The sequence below is a fragment of the Arachis hypogaea genome, chromosome 18, assembly GCF_003086295.3.
Source record: "Arachis hypogaea cultivar Tifrunner chromosome 18, arahy.Tifrunner.gnm2.J5K5, whole genome shotgun sequence".
NCBI lineage: Eukaryota > Viridiplantae > Streptophyta > Magnoliopsida > Fabales > Fabaceae > Arachis > Arachis hypogaea.
The window spans coordinates 16,275,468-16,301,967 of NC_092053.1; the positions used below are offsets into that span (position 1 = coordinate 16,275,468).

General features: G+C 35.1%; 4 protein-coding genes across 4 annotated transcripts; 2 read left to right on the plus strand and 2 right to left on the minus strand.

Moving 5' to 3' along the window:
• Positions 1-290: 290 nt before the first annotated feature.
• Positions 291-3,489, plus strand: LOC112773169 (chitin-inducible gibberellin-responsive protein 1). Its single transcript, XM_025818229.3, has 2 exons — positions 291-723; positions 1,558-3,489. The coding sequence occupies exon 2, from the start codon at positions 1,593-1,595 to the stop codon at positions 3,354-3,356; it is 1,764 nt and encodes a 587-aa protein (XP_025674014.1). The 5' UTR covers positions 291-723; positions 1,558-1,592; the 3' UTR covers positions 3,357-3,489.
• Positions 3,490-12,617: 9,128 nt separating this feature from the next.
• On the minus strand, positions 12,618-13,598 carry LOC112769646 (uncharacterized). The gene is made up of 2 exons (XM_025814133.1): positions 12,924-13,598; positions 12,618-12,758 (listed from the first exon to the last, which is right to left on the minus strand). The coding sequence occupies exons 1-2, from the start codon at positions 13,596-13,598 to the stop codon at positions 12,618-12,620; spliced, it is 816 nt and encodes a 271-aa protein (XP_025669918.1).
• An 8-nt stretch (positions 13,599-13,606) lies between these two features.
• On the minus strand, positions 13,607-14,932 carry LOC112769647 (uncharacterized). Its single transcript, XM_025814134.1, has one exon. The coding sequence runs from the start codon at positions 14,930-14,932 to the stop codon at positions 13,607-13,609; it is 1,326 nt and encodes a 441-aa protein (XP_025669919.1).
• Positions 14,933-22,168: 7,236 nt separating this feature from the next.
• On the plus strand, positions 22,169-25,686 carry LOC112771671 (probable terpene synthase 2). Its single transcript, XM_025816472.3, has 7 exons — positions 22,169-22,390; positions 22,620-22,902; positions 22,994-23,372; positions 23,951-24,169; positions 24,310-24,451; positions 24,579-24,827; positions 25,133-25,686. The coding sequence occupies exons 1-7, from the start codon at positions 22,274-22,276 to the stop codon at positions 25,199-25,201; spliced, it is 1,458 nt and encodes a 485-aa protein (XP_025672257.1). The 5' UTR covers positions 22,169-22,273; the 3' UTR covers positions 25,202-25,686.
• Positions 25,687-26,500: the final 814 nt, after the last annotated feature.

The following is a 26,500-nucleotide window of genomic DNA, read 5'->3' on the forward strand; positions in this document are numbered from 1 at the left end:
TGTAGTATTAAAGATGACAACAGAATTTATATTTATTAATATCCTATATTCCTATTCACTAATTTATTTAAATATATATAAAAAATATTAAAATATTTGATTTATATTATTTATCCCGTATTCTTTATAATAATAAAAGATAAAAATTAAAGATATATTATATTAATACTAACTGATTTTTTTATTAAAATTAAATTTAAAAAATTAATTTGATATAAATACTTGTTTGTAAATTTTAATCCAAATACCACGTAAATATATAAATACGACTATACCAGTATGAGTTCCGCGTTTCAGTCAAGAGTAGAAAATGCCACGAATGTTCTTTCAAGTCCGAACCCAATGTGTGTGTGGTCGGCTCCGTTAAGTTTCCAGTATCCCCCAATATTCCAAATTTCCAATACAAAACACACGCCTTTTCTTCCGTCATCGTTACCGTCATCATCATTATGTTACTGTTGCAAGTTGTTGCGGCTTCTTTTTCTTTATTTATATCCGCACCACAAAACACAGAACATAACACACTTGCGTGTTCCCTATATATAACCATCCACACCAAAACACACATTCAGGAAACTCATCAAAACCACCACACAAGGAAACGTTCATAAAATAGAAAACCCCCAGAAAAAGGAAAACCAATTTCGTATTCAACACGAATCCCAAGGAACCCAGTCTAGCTCTCAAAGTCTTCAAGCTGTGTGCGTTTGCAGCTTCCTTGAGGTAACAAACTTTTCTCTCCTCTTCAACTTTGATCCATTTTCACTGCTTATTCCTATCAATATTGTGATGGTGAATTTTGAGTTCAACTCTTTCTTCTTGTCGCTTTGATTGGTATAGAAGAGTTGTATTCTGTTTCTTAATGAAAAACAGAAAAAGTAAGAAATTTCCAGGGGTAAAAAAATATGTATATTTGTTGACTAATTGGAATAATAATAATAAAGATGATTACTTTGACTATGTGATTCAGCTACATCACGTTGTTGAACTTTTGAGCAAATGAACTGGGGATTCAATGAGAGAATCTTGACTTTTTTGCCCTTGTTTTGTGTTAATCTTTTCTTCTGTTGAATTTGTTTGCTTCCTTATTATTCTTGCCAGTCACAATCTTTTAGAAATGTGTGCTTGTTTTTTTGTTTTTTTGTTCTCATCCACATGAGATCAATTAGTATTACATCTTTACCTGTATTTTCTTTTTGAAGGGTGAAATGTTTTGTTCTACCCATAAATTTAGGAAGAGGTCACATGAATGATGCCGTTACATATGTCTCATCTTTATCCACTTTATCTAGTTGTGGACAGTGTGCTCGTTTTGCTGTAAGCGGAAAAGATGTGTATAAATAACACATCACACTCTTAAAGATTGTGTTTCCTTATTTGTTTCTGAAAATTTATACACAAGTTTAAAGTTTCCTGCACATGTTGTTGTTAGCTTATTATGGTAAGTGTATGGTTTGATCAGCTTGGATGTTCCAGTTTATGGTTAGTTTCTTTATTCCTTATGCTTGTGTCCTGATTCTTCCATAAATATTAACAAATTCCTCTCTATAATTGCAGAAATTTGGTGTAACTGGTGATGCCATCATCAGAGTATGGATTCACAACAGCTATATAGTTTTGGTGTGACAAGTGCAGGACTACCTTATATTCCATCCTTCCCCGCAATTCCGTCGTCGCAACCCAACAGGCTTCTTGGATCCTTGAAATTTGACACTGGGAACTCGCCCAATTCCCCCTTTTCGACTCATTTTGATTCTGATACTCTTTCAGCTTTTAGTGATAGCCAGGACCAGCAGCACAGCCCTGGAGAAATCCTATCCGGCGTCAGCACCTCGTGCAACTCGCCTTTCGAAACCAATCATTACTTGCATACATCAGTCTCGTCTGCAGACAGTAATAGGGGCAGTTTTCAACTCTATTCTGCCAGGAGCTCTCTTCTGCAGAATGCAAATTGTAACCAGAAAATTCGAAACGTGTTGCTGGAATTAGAATCTGCTCTGATGGCCCCGGACGAAGAAGAAGTCACTACATCGAATGCTTCGATGGTTGAGAGCAGTGGACCAACAACATCTGGCCAAAGAAACAGGTCATGGAGTCATGATCACTACGGCTCGCAATTTGTTCAGAGCCAGGGATCATATGTAACTGGAAGCAGGCAAACAAGTGAGTTTGAACATGTTATGAAGCGCCAGAAATCGATAGTGGAAGCATCATCGCCCCCAGGTTTCCCATCGGGAAATTTGAAACAATTGCTGGTTGCTTGTGCAGAGGCCATGGCTGATGGCAACATGAATGATTTTGATCAATTGATATCAAAGGCTAAAGGTGCTGTATCTATAACCGGTGAGCCATTGCAACGGCTCGGTGCTTACATGGTAGAAGGGCTTGTTGCAAGGAAGGAAGCATCAGGGACCGGCATCTATCGCGCCCTTAAGTGCAGAGAGCCGGAAGGCAAAGACTTACTTTCATACATGCAAATGCTGTTTGAAATCTGTCCCTATCTGAAATTTGGTTACATGGCAGCCAATGGAGCCATAGCCGAAGCATGCCGAGATGAGGATCACATACACATAATAGACTTTCAGATTGCTCAAGGAACTCAATGGATGACTCTCCTCCAAGCTCTGGCGGCAAGACCTCGTGGACCGCCCCATGTGAGGATCACAGGGATTGATGACCCTGTTTCCAGGTATGCTCGTGGCGAAGGACTAGAGGTAGTTGGGAAAAGGCTGGCCATGATGTCTGAGAAATTTCGCATCCCGGTGGAGTTTCATGGAGTGCCGGTTTATGCTCCGGATGTGACCAGAGAGATGTTAAATATCAGGTCCGGAGAGGCTTTGGCTGTGAACTTTCCTTTGCAACTTCACCATACCGCCGATGAGAGTGTTGATGTGAATAACCCAAGAGATGGAATCCTTAGACTGGTGAAGTCGCTTTCGCCCAAGGTGGTAACATTGGTGGAGCAGGAATCAAACACAAACACAACACCATTTTTCAACAGATTCATGGAGACCTTGGACTACTACTTGGCGATCTTCGAGTCTATTGATGTCACACTCCCAAGAAACAGCAAGGAGAGGATCAATGTGGAGCAGCATTGTCTGGCCAGGGACATTGTCAACATTGTGGCTTGTGAAGGGAAGGAGAGGGTCGAGCGCCACGAACTCTTCGGCAAGTGGAAGTCGAGGTTGACTATGGCCGGATTCCGGCAGTGTCCTTTGAGCTCCTATGTGAATTCTGTTATAAGAGGCCTTCTCAGGTGCTATTCTGAGCACTATTCCTTGGTGGAGAAGGACGGAGCCATGTTGTTGGCCTGGAAGAACAGAAATTTGATATCAGCTTCAGCATGGCACTGATAAAAGGATTATATATATATAGGAAATAATTGCTGTAGTATTAGGAAAATTATATATGTTGTTGATTGAGGTTTTAGATTTCCAATGCCATGTATCCTTATTAGGTTCTTAAATTAAATTTTTGTCCATAAAAGTCTCATTTACTAGTCATGCTTTATTTAATACCATTCTTTTATAGAATGTTTTAGGTTATGGCAGTTGTTCTCTTCAAGTTGATGTTGGTACTTGCATCGGGAAAATGGTAACTCAACTACATAGCTTTTTTCGTTGAATTTGCCATTTTTGACTGAATAGTAATTGCTATTCATAACGCTATATCTAGAGGGTTTGTGAAGCTGAATAAGGTCTAAGATCACAAAATATGAAGATATGAATGGATATAAATGAGTTAATGATTGGTTTAACAAAAAACGTAAAGAGAGACAATAATACGGTGAGACGCAGAGACTAAATTATAATGTTCTAGTGGGTACTCCAAGAAAAGAATATTTTTTCTTTCCATATTTAGTACTTTTGTTTGGATTTTCTTTATCATGTCTTTTGTTCTACAAACCTAGTTTAAAAAGTAAACTATTGTTTTCAATCATAGAACATTTAAACACTTTAATAGTTCTATTTATAAAAAAGTAAAACCTCAGATGTAGTCAGATTTTACGTGAAGTTGATATTTGACTGTTAGATGAAAATGTAGTCAAATCAGTCAAATCATTTAAAAAAGAATAATGCTATATAATTAATAAATATTATTATTTTGGATTAATATTTTGTTAGTAAAAATTTGTATCTATATTTTATAAAGGGTTTGTACACAAAAGACATATAATTTATACTTATATTTATTAAAATTTGTACACACAAATTAATACAATTTATATTTATATTTTTTAGAGTTTATACACATGAATTGATAAAATATATTTATTAAATATTATTTAATATTTGTACTGGTCAAATAATGATAAAAAATCTCTCTATAAAAGATATACATTAAATTATATTCATAAAAAAATAAAATACCTAACAATTATTTAAAATGATGTTAATAAATTATGTTAAATTGATTTACTTTTTAATAAATAGTAATTTATTTTATAACTTTCTATGATAGAACTGTCTGTTATGTAAATGTTTTACTATAAATAATAATTTATTGTAACTTCTTGTTTTATAGATGAATTATGAGTTTTAATTAAAAATAGGAAGAGCACCAAGCAAAAGAATTGTTCCTGGAGCAACAGAGAATGATAAACCATGTAATAGAGAATGACATGGATTATTATTGTTGTTGTTATGGGCTTTCGTAAGTACTTTATGTCATTAAAATATATATTTAAAATAAATTAAATAATATATATTTATACACAAATATATAATAATTAATTTAATAATAATTTTTTTTGGTGAGGATAGTATTTTGAAAAATTTTCTCCCTTATGAGCGGCTAATTTTTTTTTTATATTGGAGGAGTGTATGAGTTATGTTTGGTTATAATGTATACAGGTGCTAGACACAGGTGTGAGACAGGGAGAAATCGGACCGTCCGAGTTCTTTGTTAAAAAATTCGTTGACCCAAAATCGGACCATCCAATTAATTTTTATTTTTTGTTTTTTTATTTAAAATGAAATCGGACCCTTCGTTTATATTTTTTATTTTATTTTTTTTTAAAAAATTCAAAACGGACCATCCGTTTATCATTTTTGTTTTTTTTTTTAATTTTTCCTTTAAATGAAAACGGACCCTCTTTTTTATTTTTTTTATTTAAAATTAAAACGGACTCTCCGAATTTTATTAAAAAAATATTTTTTTGTAGATCTCTTCTAATCGGACCGTCCGAGTTCCTTACTCTAAATTCTCGGTCCGATTTCAGCCTGCTAACACCACGTACAGAAAAAATACCCCTATTTTCTATAATGCTGTATCACCCCATACCTCCCTCTCATTCCTCGAGTTATTTCTGTATTTCACTATTTCTCACTCTTTTTTGGGTAAACTACATCACATCTTTCGAGACAGATGTAAAGTTCAATAATCAATGATTACCTAAACGGCTAAAACCGTTCTCAAGAACCTTATCCAGATCATCATCATCAGGTGCCAAAAGCACTATGAAATAATTGAGCCATTCATTTTGATGGTACTGTATCAGATATGCATATCACTTGGCCAGTCATTTTTTGATGGAAATGAATCTGACATCATTTGATCATACACACATAATAGATAGATATCTATTGGGAACTAAAATCTGGATAAGGTTGTGGTTACAATTTATTTGGTCTGAGAGAATTTTTTTAAAATATTCTAGCATTTGTTGTTATTATTCGATATCTTTTATTATATCATAAAAGTAAATCTTTATTTTATATTCTCACCTTTCTTTATCCATATCATTTTGTTCCAAATACTATTTCAATTCTCATCATTGTATATTTTTCATTGTCATGATAGATATATTACAATTTAATTATATTCGATATTTTACTTTTTGTCTTTCCATGAAAATCCGATAGAAATAATTGTTAATATATTAAAAAATGTTAAAAGACTAAAATTTAAAACATTATATTGGAAACAAAACTTAGGATTTTTTTACTAAGATGAATTAAAGAAAACTAGTTTTCTGAATTTTAAGCATAAGATCATCAATAATTTACTAGATCGATGCATTATGATTTATGAACGACAATATAATTATTATTCTCGAATTACATTTGTTATTATTTTCAACATGTAAAAAATAATAAACTTTATTTCATACCATTTTTCTATTTTTTATTTTGTTGTGAATTCTATTATACCTAGTATAATTTATTACGTCCTCTCGTATTCCTATATATATATATATATACTTGTAAATGAATACCAATACGTATACCAATACCAATACAAAAAAATTTTTATAAGAAAAAAAAATAGTATTGATCATAGTTCTAAAAATCAAATCGAATTGGTCGATTTAACTTGATAAATCAAGAATTAGACCGGTCTAATTCAATGAAAATATTATTTGACCGTGAACTAGTTAAAGAATAAAAAAATCAGGAAAAGAATTAGTTAATCATTTGAATTAGTATTGATTCGTCCGAACACTGGGGAGGCCGAGCTTAAGCGCTTCCGAGTGAGTTGACACCGAGGAGGAAGAGCTTGACGTCGGCCGGAAGTCAAACACCGCGGCGGGAATACCTGCACAAGATACTCCGACGCTCAAGTCAGTAGTGATTCACGGTGAGTGAGTTAATAGAAAAGAGTGAGTGAATAAGAGTGATAGAACCTGAGACCTAGCCAAGCATATTAGCTAGGTTTTATAGAAGTTGTCTTCTGCCCGTTAGTGGATAAGTCCTAGTTTATAGGTTGGTTGAGATATTCTGTTTTGGTGCTGTAAACTAGTTGAGCACGTTTCCTATTTTCAGTTGAGTGATGCTGTTTTGGTCCCGATCACGTGCCGAGATTTGCGGACGGCTGATACGGGACCGAGCTTTATGATGCACGTGTCTTTTTATTCGGACAGGTAAGGTTGAGCTTACCTGCTCTTGTTCCGAGCTTGTTTACTGTGTCGCCAGCCTCAGAGATTTGCTCACCGAGTATTTCGGGTGACCGATGCGGGGCCGAGATTATTGGCTCACGTGCCGAGCTTTTGTGCAACCGAGGATAAGGGTGACGTATCATAGCCCCCAAGCTTGCCTTGGTACGGACAAGACTAAGGCGAGCTTTTGGACCAAGAGTGCTGAATCCTCGGTTGCTGACTATGTCTCTTATGTGGTCCCTGGAGCCCCCGAGCTTGTCTTAGTGGGGTGTTGGTTTTGAAGCGTTTTTTGTAGCATTAAATGCATTAAATGGTTACTCTGATTTTTCGCGCCCTCATGAGTGATTGATTTGATTGTGCTCGCGCGTTCCAAGGAATCCCTGACCGTCTGATTTGCAGATTGCTGATCGTGGGTTTTTGATGGTTTTGATTAAAGGGCAACGTTTCATATGTAACTGCTTCCTTGCAATAAGCTTGGTTGCCTTTGTTTCTCATTGTCTCTTTTTCTGTGTTGGTGATTTCTGCAATTTGGAGAGTATGAGCAAAAAAGGTGAGTGCTGATTTGCGTTTTCCTTCCCTCTCCCTATCTCATTTTTGTTTTGTGCTCTTTCCATGGAAGAAGAGAAGGTTGAGGCTGTTGGGGGTGATCGCTATAGTTGGGTTGATACTAAGGTTAGGGGTTATGTTTCTCAGTTTAGTGATAAGGAGTCTGTTGAAGTGCTGGGTTCTAATGTTTGGGTTAAAAGTGGAGGTGAGATTAAGATAGAGATACTGCCCTGTGATGCTGATGATCGTGTCTTCCATTGTCGTAGTGATTGGGCTTTTTTCTATATGTATAGTTGCTTATTTACCGAACTAGGAGTTAGACTTCCCTTCACTGAGTTTGAATGTGGCGTCTTATATTGGTTAAATTGTGCTCCGAGCCAGCTTCACCCTAATTCCTGGGGATTTGTCAGGGCGTTTGAGATTTTGATGGAATTCCTTGAGCAGCCGCCCTCTCTTCGTTTGTTCTTCTCTTTGTTTCAAGCTAAAGGGGTTAATCGGGGTCTTTGGGTCAATCTTAGTAGCTACCCCCGCCGCGCTATCTTTGGTCTTTATAAATCTTCTTTTAAGGATTTCAAAACCATGTATGTTAAAGTGAGGAGTGTACCCGAGGAGTTTCCATTCTATCTAAATGAGTTTCTTGTTGAGAAGTTCCCTCTATACTGGTGTTCCGAACCTGTGCAAGCCTTAGACGTGGATGATAGGTCTGTTGAGGATCAACTTGTGATGGAATTTCTGTTTGAGAAGTTGGGCCCAAGGGGGTTACTATCTGTGTCCGAGTTGTTAAAATGGGATCTTGATAGAGAGGCGGTTCTGAGATATCTAGGTAAATTAGTAGTTTTTGCTTTGTTCATCTGTTTTGCCCTAGTTTGTTCTTACTCTGTTGGTTCTCTGTGCAGGTGACAAGGCGCCTACGATTACTACTGCTGGTCTGAAGTCATTCTTTAGTCAGCGGAGGAAAGCTGAAAAAGAAAGTTCGGCTACCAATGCTGATAAAGGTCTTGTGACTCAGCCGGAGCCTGCCCTTAAGTCTAAACGAAAGAGGGGTCTTGCGAAAGAGAAGATTGCTGAGGCTTATCTGAAGGAGGGAGAGTCTTCTATGGAGCTTCAGCGAGTGGAGTCTGCTTATGAGTCTCAGAAGAAACTGCATGGGTATTCAGAGGATGTACATAGTCGGTCTTTATGGGGTAAGTTGTATCCTTTTTCTGTTATGGCGGATGAGCTCTGCTGCTTTCCGGACGATATGAAGATGATTGAGGACATCGGGCATGTAGGAGTCAGCCGTTTTCTACAGGTAAGAGTTGTAGCTTGTTTTTGTATGTTAATGTTGTTGATGCTGTTATGATTTGTTTTCTCTTTTCTCAGGTGATCGGTGCGCGCATAGTGGCTGTTGGTCGTGCTGAGGAGCTTGCCCTTGAGAAGGAAAATAAGTCTGCTATGGATGTTACCAAGCTCTCCCTGGCTTTGAAGGAGAAAGAGAGGACCATCGCAGAGCTGTCTGCTGATTTGTCTGAGGAGAAACGCCTTCGGCTTTCATCTGCAGAGGAGGTGAAAGCTGCTAAGGTTGAAAATGATCGTTTAGGGTTGCGGATTAAAGAGTTGCAAGCCGAAGTCTATGAGGCTTTTGCACAGGGATTTGAGCGTGCCGCTTCTCAAGTCCGTGTATTATTTCCTGAGTCAGACGTTGATAAACTTGATGCGACGAAAGTGGTTGTGGGTGGGCAACTTGTGGACGATGAGGCCGCCGCTGCTGATGAGGGCGAGGGATCTAGTATTGGTGACAAAATTGAATAGGTGTTAAGTTTGTGAACTTTGTGTGTAGTATTGTTTTGTAGAATTTTCTTGTTTTGTCTTTTTGGGTGTTTCCTGAATATTTTGATGATACTCTGGCTTCCGAGCTTATAGCTTAGCTTAATGATGGCTCTCTGGTATTTTGAGTATGATGATGAAATGTATGTATAAGCCATTTCTTTTGAACGAAGTTGTTTAAAAATAAGAGCGGGCGCTCTAATGTTGTGATTTATAACTTTGGCTTTATAAAATATGGTGCTCCTACAATCGTAATGAGAATCATATGTTGTGCCGTGATTGCAATTATATGTGTGTTTGCGTTTGATGATTGTTGGTAAAGAGAGCAGTAGCTCAAATATAAGGGTTATGGTAAAGTAATCCCTTAGGATTCGCTCGAAATATTTTGTTTATCTTCTTCTTCTCCGAGAATCATGCTCGGAACGTGCGCGTTTCTCTCCGATTATAGAGCTCGGATTAATTTTTAAATGTTCATTTATTGGAATGCATAGTAGAGAAAAAGGTGTTAGTTTTTTACTTGTCCGAGTATTATGCTCGGTATGCGTATGTTGAATTCCGAGTATGAAGCTCAGATTAGTTTGTTCATTGGAAAAAAACTTGGCTTGTGATGTCAGGGTTCCGAGGATTATGCTCGGATACTTGAAATGTTTACTGACTGAAACGTATGCTAACTGTCAAAACGGGAACTGTTTTGATTGCACATAAGTTGTATGGGTACAATGATTTGTTGCGTCCGGCCTCATTAAAACCCTTTCCGAGTAAAACCCTTGCGTTTTGGGAAAAACCTTCGGAGGGAAAAAGAGTACCATCATTCGCTATTATACAGGCTATGTCAAGACTGATATTTCTTTAGAGAAGAGACGTTCCATGTTCCTGGAAGTTGTTCTCCTCTAAGGGTTTCTAGTTTGTAAGCCCCCTTTCCGAGGTTTTGAAGGACTCGGAAGGGTCCCTCCCAATTTGCTGCTAATTTGCCATGTGCTGGTGGTTTCCGTGCATCTTCTGTTCGTCTGAGTACAAGGTCTCCATTGTTGAATGACCTGTGAGCTACTCTTTTGTGGTGTCTTTGCTCTAGGTATCGTTTTCTGGCCCGCTGCTTTATGGTGGAGATGTCTCTGTCTTCTTCTATGAGGTCCAATTCGGCTAACCGAGCTTGTTGATTATTTGGTTGATCATAGAGCTCGGTTCTTAACGTTGGGACGCTGACTTCTACTGGAATGAGCGCTTCTGCGCCATATACCAATTTGAAGGGAGTTTCCCCTGTGGCAGATTGAATGCTGGTGTTGTAGCCCCATAGGATTTCGGGGATGAGGTCGGCCCATTCTCCTTTAGCTTGCCCGAGCTTTTTCTTTAATCCCTGCAAGATAATTCTGTTAGCTGATTCAACTTGTCCGTTAGTTTGTGGGTGCTCAACTGAGCTGAAGTGATGTTTGATGTTGAAGTGTGTCAGAAAAGTGGCGAGCTTATGGTCTGTAAATTGTCTTCCGTTATCCGAGATTACTTCTCTTGGAATACCGAATCTGCATATGATATTTTTCCATAGAAAAGATCGCACTTTTTCTGCTGTTATGTGGGCTAGTGGTTGTGCCTCTATCCACTTAGAGAAATAGTCAATTGACACTAAGAGGAACTTTACCTGGCCTGGCGCTTTCGGAAAGGGTCCGAGGATGTCTAATCCCCACCTATCGAAAGGCCAGCTTACCTTTGTGGTATGGAGCTCCTCGGCCGGAGTCTCTGAGAGGGTGGCGTGCTTTTGACAATTATCACATGCTTTGACCTTTGTGATGCAGTCCTGTTTTATCGTCGGCCAATAGTAACCTGTTCGCAAGATTTTTGCTGCTAGTGCTCGGCCGCCAATATGGTTGCCACAGGCTCCTTCATGTGTTTCGGCCATAACCTCCTCGGCTTCCTCTTTGCTGATGCACTTGAGCAGTGGTTGTGAATATCCTCGCCTGTATAGGGTGTTTCGGAGCACTGTATAGAAGCTTGATCTTCTTCGAAAGAGGGGCAAGTTTGGTTCGTTATTTGGTATGGTGCCTGTGTTTATATAATTGAGGAAAGGTATTCGCCAATCTGGGACCTGTGTAATGCTCAAAATTGTATCCTGCTCAAAACTTGGTTTGTCGAGTGTTAGCTGGGACAGTGCCGATGTGTTTTCGGCTTGCCGAGTTGTGGCTAACTTAGATAACACATCGGCCCTGGTGTTTTGTTCTCGGTTTACATGGATAATATTAAATTCTTTAAATTTTGAAATTAGATCCTTTGTTACGAGCCAATATTTCTCTAACAAAGGATCTTTTACCTGGAATTCGCCCTTTATTTGATGTACCACTAATGAAGAGTCGCAGTAGGCTGTTATCCGAGGTATTTGTAGTTGTAAGGCGAGCTTTAGTCCAGCGAGTAGGGCTTCGTACTCCGCCTGATTGTTGCTTGCGTTGAAGCGGAACTGCAGTGATTGCTCGGCCACCACTTTGTTTCCTTCCTTGAGTAGTATCCCCGCTCCGCTGCCTTCCTTGTTGGATGCTCCATCTACATGTATGCTCCACCTGACCTCTGTATTATGTGTGTCATTGGTCATTTCTGATATGAAGTCGGCTAGCATTTGTGACTTCAGTGTTTTTCTTGATTCGTATTGAATGTCGAACTCGGAGAGCTCGACCGACCATTTTATTAATCTGTCGGCGAGCTCGGGTCTGGTTAGTATTTGTCTTAGCGGTTGGTCTGTTCGCACTATGATTGTGTGGCTTTGGAAGTAGTGCCGTAATCTCCTTGCTGTGGTGATTAGTGCCAGCGCCAGTTGTTCTATCTTCGGGTACCTTGTTTCTGTTGGTTGTAGTACCCTACTGATGAAGTATACCGGGCTTTACTTTTTTCCTGTTTCTGTTACTAAGACCGAGCTTATAGCATGGTTAGATATTGATAGGTATAAATATAGTGGCTTACCTGTCTCTGGCCTTTGGAGGATTGGTGGTGATGTGAGGTGTTGTTTAAGTTCGGTAAAAGCGTTCTCACATTCGTCAGTCCAGGTGAATTTTCTGCCTTTAGAAAATGTCTGGAAAAAGTTATAAGATCGGCTTGCTACTGCTGGTAGGAAGCGTGATAGAGCAGCTATTCTTCCTGCAAGTTGTTGGACTTCCTTTACCGTTTTTGGGCTTGTCATGTTTAGTATGGCTTTGCATTTTTCCGGGTTGGCCTCGATGCCTCGAGATGTCAACATGAACCCGAGGAACTTCCCTCCTTGTACTCCGAACGCGCATTTGTCTGGATTGAGTCTCATGTTATATGCTCGGAGTTGTTTGAAGATTTCTACTAGGTCGTCGCAGTGTGACCCCTGCATAGGTGTTTTTGCTACCATGTCGTCTACATAGACCTCCATATTGCGGCCTATCTACTGTTGGAATACTTTGTCCATCAGCCTCTGGTATGTTGCACCTGCATTCTTTAGGCCAAAGGGCATTACCTTGTAACAAAAGTTCCCATGCTCTGTTATAAAAGCTGTTTTGCTTTGGTCTTCTGGGTGCATTAGAATCTGGTTATAGCCAGAGTATGCATCCATAAAACTCAAAGCTTTGAAGCCAGAGGCGTTATCAACTAATTTATCAATGCAAGGCAATGGGTATGCATCTTTAGGGCAAGCTTTATTTAAATTTGTAAAGTCGACGCACATGCGCCATTTACCTGAGCTCTTCCTTACCATTACCACGTTGGACAACCATGTGGTGAAGCGAATTTCTTTGATGAAACCTGCATTGAGGAGCTTCTGAGTTTCTTCGAGTGCTGCTTGTTTTTTCTCCTCTCCGAGGGTCCTTTTCTTCTGTGCAACTGGTCGGATTGTTTTGTCGGTTGCTAGCTTGTGGCAGATGACTTCTGGGTTGATTCCGGGCATGTCATCTGGTGTCCATGCAAAAAGGTCGGCGTTCTGGCGCAGTATGTGAATGAGTCTTGCTCGGTCTGCCCCTTCTAATGCCTCTCCGACATATGTGCATTGTTTGTCGTCTGCCGTTAGTGTTATTTGTTGAAGATTGTCCATTGGCCGAGGTCTTTCGCCGAGGTCTTCTCTCGGGTCTAGATCGGCTAGTGTTGCTGTGGTGGTGGACGTGTGGATTGCTTGAACCTGGGACCGAGCTTCCTGTTTTGTTTGTATTGATTTTAGGCCAGCATTGTAGCATTGCCGAGCTTCTTGATGGTCGGCATGCACCGTAGCGATCTTGTTTCCCTGCACTGGAAACTTGACACACAAATGTAATGTGGACACCACTGCCCTGAATACATTCAGGGCGGGTCTCCCAAGTATAATATTGTAAGGGCTGTAACAGTTTACTATCAGGTATTGAATATCGATTGACTTTGACATAGGGATTTCTCCCATTGTGGTCTTTAGCCATATTTGTCCCATGATGGGGACTCTCTCTCTCCGGAGAACCCAATTAGCTCTCCGGAGGAGGGCTGTATTAATTTTTCTGATAATTTCATCTTTGTAAAAGTAGAGTAAAATAAAACATCTGCGCTACTACCTGGATCTAACAATGTCTTTCTTACCAACAGTTCTCCGACCTGGATTGAAATTACCACGGGATCATCGAGGTTAGGGCTTGCCGATTTGAAGTCTGCTTGGTTGAAGGATATTGTGACATCTGGTTCTTTGTCCTTTTTTGGTTGTATAGTTCCTTCGATTGCCAGCATTGCTCTATAGCTTCGCTTCCTGGCCGAGCTTGTTTCTCCTCCGCCTGCGAATCCCCCTGATATATGGTTGATGACTCCTCTTGGTGGATCAGGAGTCGTCCTCTCTTTTTTGTCGTCGGCCTTTGGTTGTTTATGTTCTACTCTGTCCGCGTTTCCTCCTCTGCCTTTCCGGGTCTCGACGTATTTGTCCAGCAGCCCTTGGCGTGCTAGCCTTTCTAGGAGGTCCTTTGCAACGATGCAGTCATCCGTAGCATGACCGAACTTCCGGTGGAAAGCACAGTGCTTCGTCTTGTCCACGAACCTTTGATCATGGTAGTTCCCTGCTCGGGCTGGTGGCTTTATGATTTTGGCGTTGAGGATTTCTCTGATGATGTTCTCTCTTCTAGTGTTGAATCTGGTGTATGTGTTGTACTTGGACGCGGGCTTAGAAGGTTTCTTAGTGTCCCTGTTGCTTGGCGATCTGAATGTCCTTTCTTCGTCTCTCCGATGTGGTTGTTTGTCTGGCTTTTGAGCTTCTCGGAGTTCTTCGATCTCCATTTGACCTGCCGCCCTTTCTCGGAATTCTTCTAGCGTCTTCGGCTTTGTTATGGCAATGGTCTCCCGAAATTTGCCAGGCCTGAGGCCGGCCTTGAGAGCGTGCAGGTGAACGGCCGGGTCCAAGTCTTGGATTTCCATAGTGGCATCCGCGAATCTGGTCATGTAGTCTTTCAGGCTCTCGTGCTGACCTTGTTTGATGGTGCCGAGGTAGTCCGAGCCATGAACATAGATTCTTGATGCGGCAAAGTAATCAATGAATGATCTGGCGAGGTCTTCAAAGGATGAGATCGAACCTGCAGAAAGTTTGGAAAACCATAGCAACGCAGCACCATCTAGGTACGTGGGGAATGCTCGGCAGAGAACGGGCTCATTGTTAGGGCCGTTGAAAAACATCATCGATTGGAACTTCTTCACATGGGCCCGAGGGTCGCCGAACCCCTTGTACGGTTCTAGCGCGGTGGGCAGTGTGAAGTTTTTCGGCATCTGGTAGTTTGTGATTTCCTCTGAGAAAGGGTTGTCAAGGGTGAACTTCTCCTTTGGCGGGATGACGTTTAAAGGGTCCGCCGCACTTTGAGCCGAGCCTTTGGAGTTTTCTCCATTATTTTATGTTGAGAGCTCAGCTATCCTCCGTACCTCCGCCTGAAGCTCAGTAATCTGAGCCAGGAGGTCATCCTGTGAGAGTTGTGGATTTTCCTTGTCAGCCATGTCCGAGGATTGGGAATCCTGCAAAATAAAGTAGAAGACTAAACGAAGGAAAAGATGGGGTTAGATGTACTCCGGGCCCCACGGTGGGCGCCAAGTGATTCGTCCGAACACTGGGGAGGCCGAGCTTAAGCGCTTCCGAGTGAGTTGACACCGAGGAGGAAGAGCTTGACGTCGGCCGGAAGTCAAACACCGCGGCGGGAATACCTGCACAAGATACTCCGACGCTCAAGTCAGTAGTGATTCACGGTGAGTGAGTTAATAGAAAAGAGTGAGTGAATAAGAGTGATAGAACCTGAGACCTAGCCAAGCATATTAGCTAGGTTTTATAGAAGTTGTCTTCTGCCCGTTAGTGGATAAGTCCTAGTTTATAGGTTGGTTGAGATATTCTGTTTTGGTGCTGTAAACTAGTTGAGCACGTTTCCTATTTTCAGTTGAGTGATGCTGTTTTGGTCCCGATCACGTGCCGAGATTTGCGGACGGCTGATACGGGACCGAGCTTTATGATGCACGTGTCTTTTTATTCGGACAGGTAAGGTTGAGCTTACCTGCTCTTGTTCCGAGCTTGTTTACTGTGTCGCCAGCCTCAGAGATTTGCTCACCGAGTATTTCGGGTGACCGATGCGGGGCCGAGATTATTGGCTCACGTGCCGAGCTTTTGTGCAACCGAGGATAAGGGTGACGTATCAAGTATAATTTTTTAGTAATTAATCAATTTAAAATAATAAATTATAAAAAATTAATTTTAAAAAATACATTTAATATATAAATATATTATTTTATTATATCCAATTCAACTCATGTTGACTTTAGTTAAACTTTTGAACTTTTAAATCAATTCTCTCATAAAGATCTTACGGCTTTAACAAAATAAAAATGGTTAAACAATCCTCTAACTAAAAGGGTTGCACTCAATTCTCTGAGAGTTATGCAAAGAGAAGATTAGAGAGAATAGAATTCAGAGAAAAAGAAGAAGCGATTATTGATTATTGTATGTGTATAAATTAGATATATGGGTGTGTTTGGAGATCATGTTGGAGAATAGAAAAGTCTCTTTAAACGTATTGTCATGTTTGGCAATTTTTTAGAATCTCTAATCTAGAAGTGCTTTTACCTCTGAATGTACGTTCACGTGAAGTTACAAATTTAAACTTTTACGTTCACATTGGAAAAATTAATTACCGTTGGAGGAATTATATAAAAAATTTATTCTATATCTACCAACTGTATCCTTCATTTCTTCTATAAAAAGGATGCACATAATCACATCATTTCACATTAGTTCTTTGTATGTTCTTTTTTATAGTTTTTTTTCAGATTTATTTTTATCACTGTCAAGGTAAAGATTTTAATTCTTTTATTATTTTTAATTCTTTCTTTCATATTTTGATTTTTATATTTATATTCTTTTATTGTATTTTTTATTTATATGATAAATATTTTTCATATCATTTTTTTAGTATTCTGATGTTATTTTTTTAATTTTCTATTGTTATATTTTTATTGTATTTTTTTATTTATATGACAACTATTGTTGATATAAATTTTTATTTTTATTAATTTTTATGATACTTTTATTATTTTTTGTTTATATAAATGATACTAAATTAAAGAGTACTAACGACACTAAAATAAATTATAAAATATTTTTTTGTTTAATATTATAAAATATATAGTACTCTTTTTTATATTTTTATTTCTTATTGTTTTTTAGTTCATATGATTTTTTTTATTATTTACTGTTTTTTATGTTTAATATGTAAAGTGTATTTTTTATTTTTATTTGACTTTGTTCTTTTTTATTTTTTACTTATTTTTATCATTAACTTTTTTTTATATTATTTTTTTTCAGTGTTCTAATCCCTCAGGTATGTTATTACTTTTTCTATGGTATTCTTATTATTTCTTGTTCATATGAATTCTATTTTTTTCTCTTTTATGCACTATGTTTATATCTTATACGAAGTTTATTTTATTTTTTTAGTTGATATAGTTCATATAATTTTTTTTTATCTTTTATTATATTTCTTTTATTCATATGATATATATGGTTGGTTTTATAAAATTTTTATCGTTTTATTTTATATTTTATTATACTTGATTTTTGTTTCGGCTGAAATTTTTTATTTTTTATTCGACTATGTAAAATTTATAATTATAATTCTCATATATTATATTTTATTGTAATTTTTTTTATAATATAGATTAATTGATCCCATTAAAAAATATAAATTAAATAAAAAATTATTCATAAGTATTAATAAAATTATGAATGTTGGATGCCAAAAAAGGTCTTATAAAAATAAAATTATTGAGAGTACGGTATAAAAATAATATTAAATTAACATTCTCACGTTATTATCTGTTTAAAAAAACAGCAACGTAATGGAACCACTCTTATAAAAGAAGGTTGGAAGGATGCTTTGTTTCAATTTAATGAAAAAACTGGAAAATAATATGATAAGATTCAATTAAAAAATAAGTGGGACAATCTTAAGAAGAAATCATTAGCATGGTACAAGTTTTTTGGCAAAGAAATGAGTTTAGGACGGGATTATACTAAACATACCGTTGATGCACCAAATGAATGGTGGGAGAGAAAACAATTGGTACATAGTAACTTATTATTAAAGCAAAAATTTTAACTTTAATTTTGGTAATAAGTCTTGTGTTGATTAGTTGTACACATGCAGGAAAATTCCTTATATGGAAAATTCAGAAATAAAGGATTTCTTTTTAAAGATGAGTTAACTATATTATTTAAAGGTATTATGGCCGATGACAAATTTGCTTGGGCTCCCTCATCTGGGATATTACCTAGTGGCATAGAAGAATATGATGATGGATATCAACCATACTTTGAGGAAGGGTATGTTGATATAGAAGAAGGTTCTGGAGATAGTGAAGAAGGTATAGGTGTAGTGTGGGAGTTAGTTCTGAATTTCAACACATAAATATTAACTCTTCTCAAGAAAATAATAGTCAAAAGAGTACGGGAAAAAGAAAGAGAGATGTGGTTTGTTGAAACAACAAAACAGAAGAAAAATTTTAAAGTCCCTGCCTCAAAGCAAATTGCCGATGCAACAAGTAAAATTGTCTCTGCATCTGAATCACGCTCAACTATTGTGTCCACATTTCTAGTACCCGGTGTATCTATTGGGAAAGTAATGGTTGAGATTCAAAAGATGGAAACGATCACTAATGATGTTGTTGTCAACTATTGTGTCCACATTTTTATAGTTGTTGTTGTCAACTAATGATGTTTAAACCTGCTAGAGAAATGTTTGTATCCTTACAAGGATATGAGCAAAGATTGTTGGATTGGCTCAAACATGCAACATATAATTCACCACCATTCATGCAAAATTAATATTTTTTTATGATTTTCATGTAAAACTAGTTAAGTTATTATTGTACTCCATTTTAATTTATCCATGAATTTTTTGTTATACTAGGATAAGACAATAAAAAAATTTGTGTATTTTTATTTAGTTATTTATCATTTTATATAATGTTTGTGGTACTTAATTATTGTTCTTATTATATAAAATTTATTTCTTAGCTTGGTATTGATAAGAATTTATTTATATTCTTATGTGGGACTTAATTTTTGTTAATTAATTTGGAATGAATATGGAGTATTTGTTTGAAGAGTATGAAAAGGAACAATATAAAGAATTAAAATTACTTTTCATTATAGAAGAAGAAATAGATGAAATGGAAAATATTTCTGCATTAATTAGTCAATATGCAGTCAATTATCTGTGCAAAAAACCATGCAGAACTAGTGAACAAACAGGTTATTTATGGGTGCAAGAAATTTTATGTGGCCATGGCATTCGTTGTTATGAAATGTTTCGGATGGAAAAACGTATTTTTTTTTTCAATTTTGTGATGAACTAGTTGAACAAGGATTAAAATGTACAAGACAAATGGGAGTTCAGAAAATGGTTGCAATGTTCTTAAATACTGTTGGTCATGCAGTGGGTAATAGGATGATACAAGAAATGTTTCAACATTCTGGAGAGACCATAAGTAGATATTTTCATGAGGTATTGGTTGCTTACTTGAGATTATCTATTAAATATATTAAGCCATCGGATCCTAAGTTTCAGAATGTTCATAGCAAAATAAAAAATGACCAACGATATTGGCCATTTACTGCGCATGATGCTCATGTATTTGATAATGATATTACAACTCCTACCATGAATTTTCCGCATCCTCCTCCAGGTTAATTTTTATCATTTTCTTACAAATAAACTATATTTACTTGGTTATCATGTAACTATTTTTTTCTTCATTAGGTAAATATTATTTGGTAGATGCCGATTATCCAACCGAAAAGATATATTTGTGCATATAAATGTGAGCGCTATCATCTTGCAGATTTTAGGCGTTCTTATGGATTTACAAATCATAATGAAGTATTTAATTATTATCACTCAAGCTTAAGATGCACAATAGAAAGAACTTTTGGAGTGTGAAAAAATAGATTTACTATCTTGCGACACATGCCCAAGTTCAAAATTGAAACTCAAGTGCAGATAGTGTGTGCAACAATGGCTATTCATAATTTTATTAAAAGACATTTTGAAACAGATACTGAGTTTAATCAATATGAACATGCAAATATTCTTGGTGGAGAAGATAATAGTTATGTTGGTGAAAACTCAGATCAAACTCTAACCATCAGCTCTTCTGCAGAAATGGACCGTGTTCGAGATTTGATTAGGAATCAAATTATTAATCACATGCAGTAGAAATAATAGTGTTCTTATGTACTAATTTTATATAAGATATTATTTTTTATGTATTTCATTAGTATTTTATCTTTTAATTTAATATTTATTAGTGTTTTTATGTATTAAAATATATTTTGTCAATTTTTATATGTTACTTTAATTTAGTAAGTAAATATTAACTTTATTATAAAATTAATTAATAAGATTTATTCAAATATCTAAAGTAAAATAATAGAATAATATAAAAATTATTTTAATTGATGTCTCTTTTAGTAATTTTTCATCTAAAAGTGATTTTGAGTAGTATAATCTAAACAACATTTACTTTACTATAATCCATTTTGACATAAAGATTACCAAACATAAATCACGTTAATACAAACTTATTTTTCATCAAAATCAAATTTGCAAAATCAATTCTATACAAACTTCCGTTTGTAAACTGTAATCCAAATACACACTAAACCATAAACAGAAAGTGGTTATGGTTATTAATTTAACAAACTCTCAAATAATAATGTTTTATCAGTAGTGGTTTTTTTGTTTTGTTGTTTCTTTTTCGTTAAGAGCCCATTGTTTTTCACAAAAATAAACATAAATTGAGTTAAGTATTTGCTATAAAGAAAAAGGTTTATATTTGTATTTTTACTATTCTGACTTTTTATTTACAATGACAAAAATCGAATTCTAGATTGATTGATTATAAAAATTATAAAATTATAAACGATTTTATATCTAATATTATTGTTTTTTAGTTAACAATAGTTTAAAAAATTAGACTAAACCAGTCACTTAACCAATCTAGCTTAAGCAAAGGAAAAGCCAATCAAAAGGTCAAAAATGATAAAATTAGTCAAAAACTAGTAAATTAATAGTTTAATTATTCTGTTTCTCTTTATAATTTTATTGAATTTTTAATTAGGTTTTTATATTTGTTTTTTTTTTTTTTAAATTAGGTACCTATACTATATCAGATCTTGTAATAAAATTCATAATGTGACAAAAATATTGGAATTAACAGAATATTTTGTTTAACTATACAGAATATTCAGTCAAGTGTTAGGCATATTCGTTTTGTTTAATAAAATATTCCGTTAATCCTAATATTTTTGTCACGGTAGAGATTTAATTACAAAATCTAATATGATATAGGAACTTAATTGAAAAGAAAAAAAGTATAAGGACATAATTGAAAATTCAATGAAACTATAGAAAACGACAGAGTAATTAAACCTAAATTGATTAAATAATAGTCCATTCTTTTATTGAAAATTTGGTTAAAAAATATTTTTTTAGAAAATATATATTTATTATATAAAAATATATTATTGGATTATACTCAATTCAATCTTGATTAAATATTTAAATTTGTGAATTTCTAATTTTGCCCCTTCAATAACCATTTCAGTGTTTAGATGCTTGTGATTAATCGAAGGATAGATCAAACTCTTATATTATTACTACTAGTTTTCAAAAAAAAAAAGGAAAGAAAGAAAAACAGTTAACGTGAATGATTTGGAGATTTGGAGCATAGATTGGAGGAAAATACATGTGAACATTCCTCTAACTCTATGCGACTGATATTCTTACATTGATCAACAATAATGTGCGCTTAAATTTGAAATCTACATGAGCAATATATAGTCAGCTACGGTCTCCCCCCAAAGTTTTGTGGATTCAATATTCAAATTCAATTAAATGGTATTAGTAAAACACTTTGCACTTTTGGAATTTTCTCCATTCTTCTCATCTCTCTAAGCCTATTCTCTTCCTCAATTTCAAGAAATTGCTCTGCATGTTACACATAGACAAACAATATATATTTCCAACAAACTAATCTTTAATAAAATTAAAAAAAGACAATTATTTTTAAATTTTTTTTATTAGAAATAATCATTTTTGCTGATGTGTAAAATTACGCATTAAAATTAAGTTCTAGACATTAATACGTCTTAATGCTTAAAAGCTAATCTATCAATTTTGTTTCGTTAGAAATGAAAATTAAACAATTTGTCCCATGTTGAACCTCCGTGCAAATTGGAAATTGTTCTTCACATATAAGTACGAAATCCAGAACGTAACAATGTCAACATTGCCTTCGTTATTCATGTTGAACAGATGAAAAGAAATTAAAACTCGTAAAAGGAATTCCACGTTGAATGATGATCCATATCAATCTTATTACTTTGCGGTTTGGCCACGCAATCAACTCCATGAATCAGAAATAACTTATAAATAGACCCAGTTAACGAAGATCCTTCATCATATCATTCTCATTGCTACACACACATAATCATATACACATCCTTACATTAATTAAGACCTTAGCTTCCACATTACCATATATCTCAAAGCCAGTTACAATAAAAATATAATAATGACTGTTACAGCTAATTCTGATCAACATGCATCATCTTACATTGCACGACCATGTGCAAATTTTCGTCCCAACATTTGGGGGGATATTTTCCTTCAATATCATAATTCACCATTGGTATATATATGTTACTTAGCTAAGATATCTCATGATCATTAAATATGAGTTTAACATTTTTTGGTTTTTGTTTTTTACACTCGGGAAATATCAAATTAAGTTTCATACATTATTTTGACATGAAATTTAGAGCTTTAAAAAAATATTATTTTCCCTCATATATATATATATATATAAAGTATCCAAACCCTTATATATATAACATTTGATTCATGTAAACTATTTGCAGGATGTCGTGAATGAAAATATGAGGCAACAACTTGAAACATGTAAAGAGGAAGTGAAGAAGATTTTTCTATCTTCTAGCAATACTATCTCACAAAAATTAAACATCATCGACTCAATGCAACGTTTGGGTATATCTTATCATTTTGAACGTGAAATTGACGAAGCATTAGAACAAATCCAAAAGATTTCCATCAATAATGCACTCGACATAGGAGAAGGTGACTTACACTCTATTGGATTACTCTTTAGATTGTTTAGACAAAAAGGATATCACATTTCATCAGGTACATATATATTTATAATCTACTATAGCTTCTTTTTATATACACACCACCTATGTTGATATATAATATTGTTTGTGATTAATTTATATAGACATATTCAACAAATTCAAGAATGAGGAGGGAAAGTTCAATGAAACCATTGTGGAAGATGTTGAAGGATTATGGAGTTTGTATGAGGCAACACAATTAAGCACTCATGGTGAAGATTCACTAGATGAAGCACATGATTTTGCTTACACTAACCTCAAGTACATGATCACCAATAATAAGTTGAGCACATATCTTGCTAAGCAAATTGATCAAAGCTTAACGCTACCAATTCACAAGGGAGTTCCAAGGATAGAGACAAGACGTTACATGTCTTTCTATGAAGAGGATCCTTCTCATGACAAAGTCCTTCTAACTTTTGCAAAATTAGACTTTAATGTTTTACAGAAAATGCATCAAAAAGAACTTGGAAATATCACCAGGTACGTGCTTAAGTGACTGAAGTTTACACATAAGATAGGGTATAACCAAGTGGTAGTATTTCTTCTCTCTCTTTTTTTTTTGGTTACTTACAATTGCTTTCTTGGACTGGGCAGCAAAGAATAATGGCAAAATTATTATTATACGAAGCCCAAGTCCAACAGCGTAGTAGGTTTTTTTTTTATCATTATAGGGCTTTTAGGGTGACAAAAAAGGAACAAGTAATAACAATACTAGACCAAGACCAAAAAATAAGAAACCAAAACAACTTGGCAACTTATCTTACAGATACCATGGAAATATAGAAGGTGAAAAGTCTATACCAAAATAAAAAAAAAACAAAACTCAGCTAAGACTAGAATATGGTTTAAAAATCTCATAGTGTGGGTTGATGGGTGTATGAGTAATGTAATGACAAAAAAGTTAAAAGATAATCAATGAAATTTTGGACAAAATAAAGGGTAAAAAATAGATGAAATATCATAACTAAAAATAAAAATAAGCATGAACCCATTTTCTATCAACCAACATTATGACTTAACTTTGCATTATTATTAATTTATTATTGTTACAATTGCAGGTGGTGGAAAGAATCAGATTTTGCAACTAAGGTTCCTTACGCTAGAGAAAGGGTGGTTGAGGCATACCTTTGGCCATTTTCTATGTCTTCAGAGCCTAAATATAGCACTCATAGAAGGATTGTTGGCCAATTGATTTCATGTATTTGTCTTCTTGATGATACTTATGATGCCTATGGCACACTTCAAGAACTTGAACTCTTCACAGAGGCAATCAAAAGGTTAAGCGAGAAGAGAAAAAAAAAAAACCTTATCTTGAACTTGATAAAAAAGAATGACTTAAAAAATTTCTCATATATAAATATATCTTCTATCTTCCTCACTAACTTTCTTATGTTATTTTCATTTTCATTTTCATCAGATGGAATGCTAATCCTATCAAATCTCTTCCAACATGTTTCAAAGTGGTATTTAACGCAATTTTAGAAGTGGTGGATGAAATTGAATCAGCAGTAGTAGATGCGGAAAAATCAAGCCTAGTGTCGAAACATGTTAAACAAGCGGTAGGTTTAAAACTAGTGCTTATTTTGTATCCATAGTGAAAAAAAAAAAAATAACGCTTTAGTTTGCAATAATTAACCTCCACTTTAGTTAATTAATCGTCATTATAATTGTTGTATATACTTGCAGTTTCTGAATTTGGCTGAAGCTTACTTGTTGGAAGCAAAATGGTGCAATGAGGATTATGTTCCAACTTATGATGAGTACAAGGTTAATGGAGCTATGTCTTCTTCATTGCAACTTCACATAGTAGCATTTGTTGGTCTTGGTGAATTTGCAACCAAAGAAGTCTTTGATTGGATTTTTAGTGATCCAACAACAATCATAAAAGCTGTATCACTTGTTGGCAGACTCAAGGATGATCTGGCTTCACATAGGGTGAGTTATTTCTCACTAATAATATAGTTTAATTTTAATGTCTCCTAAAATGTTTTACACTGTCATTCAATTACATCTAATCTTATAGATGATTATTAATAATAAAAAAATAGTTATTTTTGTTAATATGACAATATATAATTGAATGCACGTGTAAAATTATTTTATATTGATAATGTATAAAAAATTAAATTTTTAATAATAATATATCATATCCTTTTTCCTCCAAATTTATTATTATAATCTCTAAGATATTAATTGTTTTACAAGTTATAATTTTGGGTTTGGTTAATTTATTTTTATAGTTTGAGCGGGAAAGAGATCATGTTGCTTCAGCAGTTGAATGTTGCATGAAGCAATATGGAATTTCATAAGAAGAGACATACAAACTCATTCAAAAGGAAATCAAAGATTTTTGGAAGGATATAAATGAAGTGTGCCTCAATCCAAATAATCATATTCCAAAGGCAGTGCTTGAATGTATTGTTAATTTGGGACGTATATCTGAGTTTACATATGCAAACTTTCAAGATAGATTCACAAACGGAGAATTTATGAAAGAATGCGTTTCTGAACTACTTTTAGATCCCATCGCTATTTACTAGTTTTTTATAAATCATACATAAAATGCTGAAGATGTGTTTGGAATAATAAGGAGTGAAACTATATATAGTAGTTGCCCTAAATCTAGCTAGGTCAAGATATGGAAAATGTCATCAATCTTGTATAATGAATAATTATACAATAATTATCTGTTATTTTGTATTGAATAAAGATATTGTATTATTGTTCCTACCTTTGTACTTCAAATATAATGTCTAAAAATATCATTAATTATAATTTTTGTTTTCAATGTTTATCTTCTATATTTTATTTGTTCAATAATCAATATAGTTAATTAGTATGTGTCATAGGATTGAGTGCATCTAACTTAATCGAAAAAAAAAAACTTAAGAAATAAATGTTGGCTTGTATTTATAAAAATTATTATAGAGATTATATTTTATAAATTTTAATAGATGTAAAACTTATTATAATACTCCATTTCACGTTTAATTAGATATAAACATTTCAAATGTGAAATATCCATAAACTAAGTAATTCAACTGATTATTTATCTTCTATCTTTATGAACTATTTTTTTTTTTAAATTTAAGTTATATATATAAATACTAGCTCACTACTGACTCTATAATAATCTGTGTGTTCAATCACAATGTAGTTCCTTTCTTCTCTCTTTCTCTTCTATTTTTCGTTCTCCTTATCTAATTAGCTCCTTCAATCTCTGATCCTTATTCTGTTGTAAACTCCTGATACCTTACATGGTATCAGAGCTGAGTATTCCTCCTCTATGACCCTTCTCCATTGTGGAGTTGCCAGTGCTTCAGAGATTGACTTGGGTAGGGTATTGACTGAGCTTGATGCTGAATCCACTACTGCATTGAGAACTTTGGGTTTAAAGATTTCACTTTTGCTCCTGGTTTGCATGTGGTGGCTATTCTAAGTAGCTGTTTCAGCAATGTTCAGGTAAGGAGGATGAAAAGTGTATGTAGTTGGAGGGATAGTGTTTGAGGGTTGTGTATGGTTAGGTTGGGAAAAATTGAGAAAGAGGGTTGGATAGGAAATTCTTGGTCAAATTTGCGCTTCTTGAATATGAAAAGTGTATGTAGTTA

Excerpts from the sequence above, each read along its gene's own strand:
- LOC112773169 (XM_025818229.3), top strand. The coding sequence starts at position 1,593 with ATGGATTCACAACAGCTATATAGTTTTGGTGTGACAAGTGCAGGACTA.
- LOC112769646 (XM_025814133.1), bottom strand. The coding sequence starts at position 13,598 with ATGGGAGAAATCCCTATGTCAAAGTCAATCGATATTCAATACCTGATA. Across the intron at positions 12,759-12,923 it reads GGTTGTCCAACGTGGTAATG|ATTCTAATGCACCCAGAAGA; the intron begins GTAAGGAAGAGC and ends GGCTATAACCAG.
- LOC112769647 (XM_025814134.1), bottom strand. The coding sequence starts at position 14,932 with ATGCCGAAAAACTTCACACTGCCCACCGCGCTAGAACCGTACAAGGGG.
- LOC112771671 (XM_025816472.3), top strand. The coding sequence starts at position 22,274 with ATGACTGTTACAGCTAATTCTGATCAACATGCATCATCTTACATTGCA. Across the intron at positions 22,391-22,619 it reads AATATCATAATTCACCATTG|GATGTCGTGAATGAAAATAT; the intron begins GTATATATATGT and ends AACTATTTGCAG. Across the intron at positions 23,373-23,950 it reads GAACTTGGAAATATCACCAG|GTGGTGGAAAGAATCAGATT; the intron begins GTACGTGCTTAA and ends TTACAATTGCAG.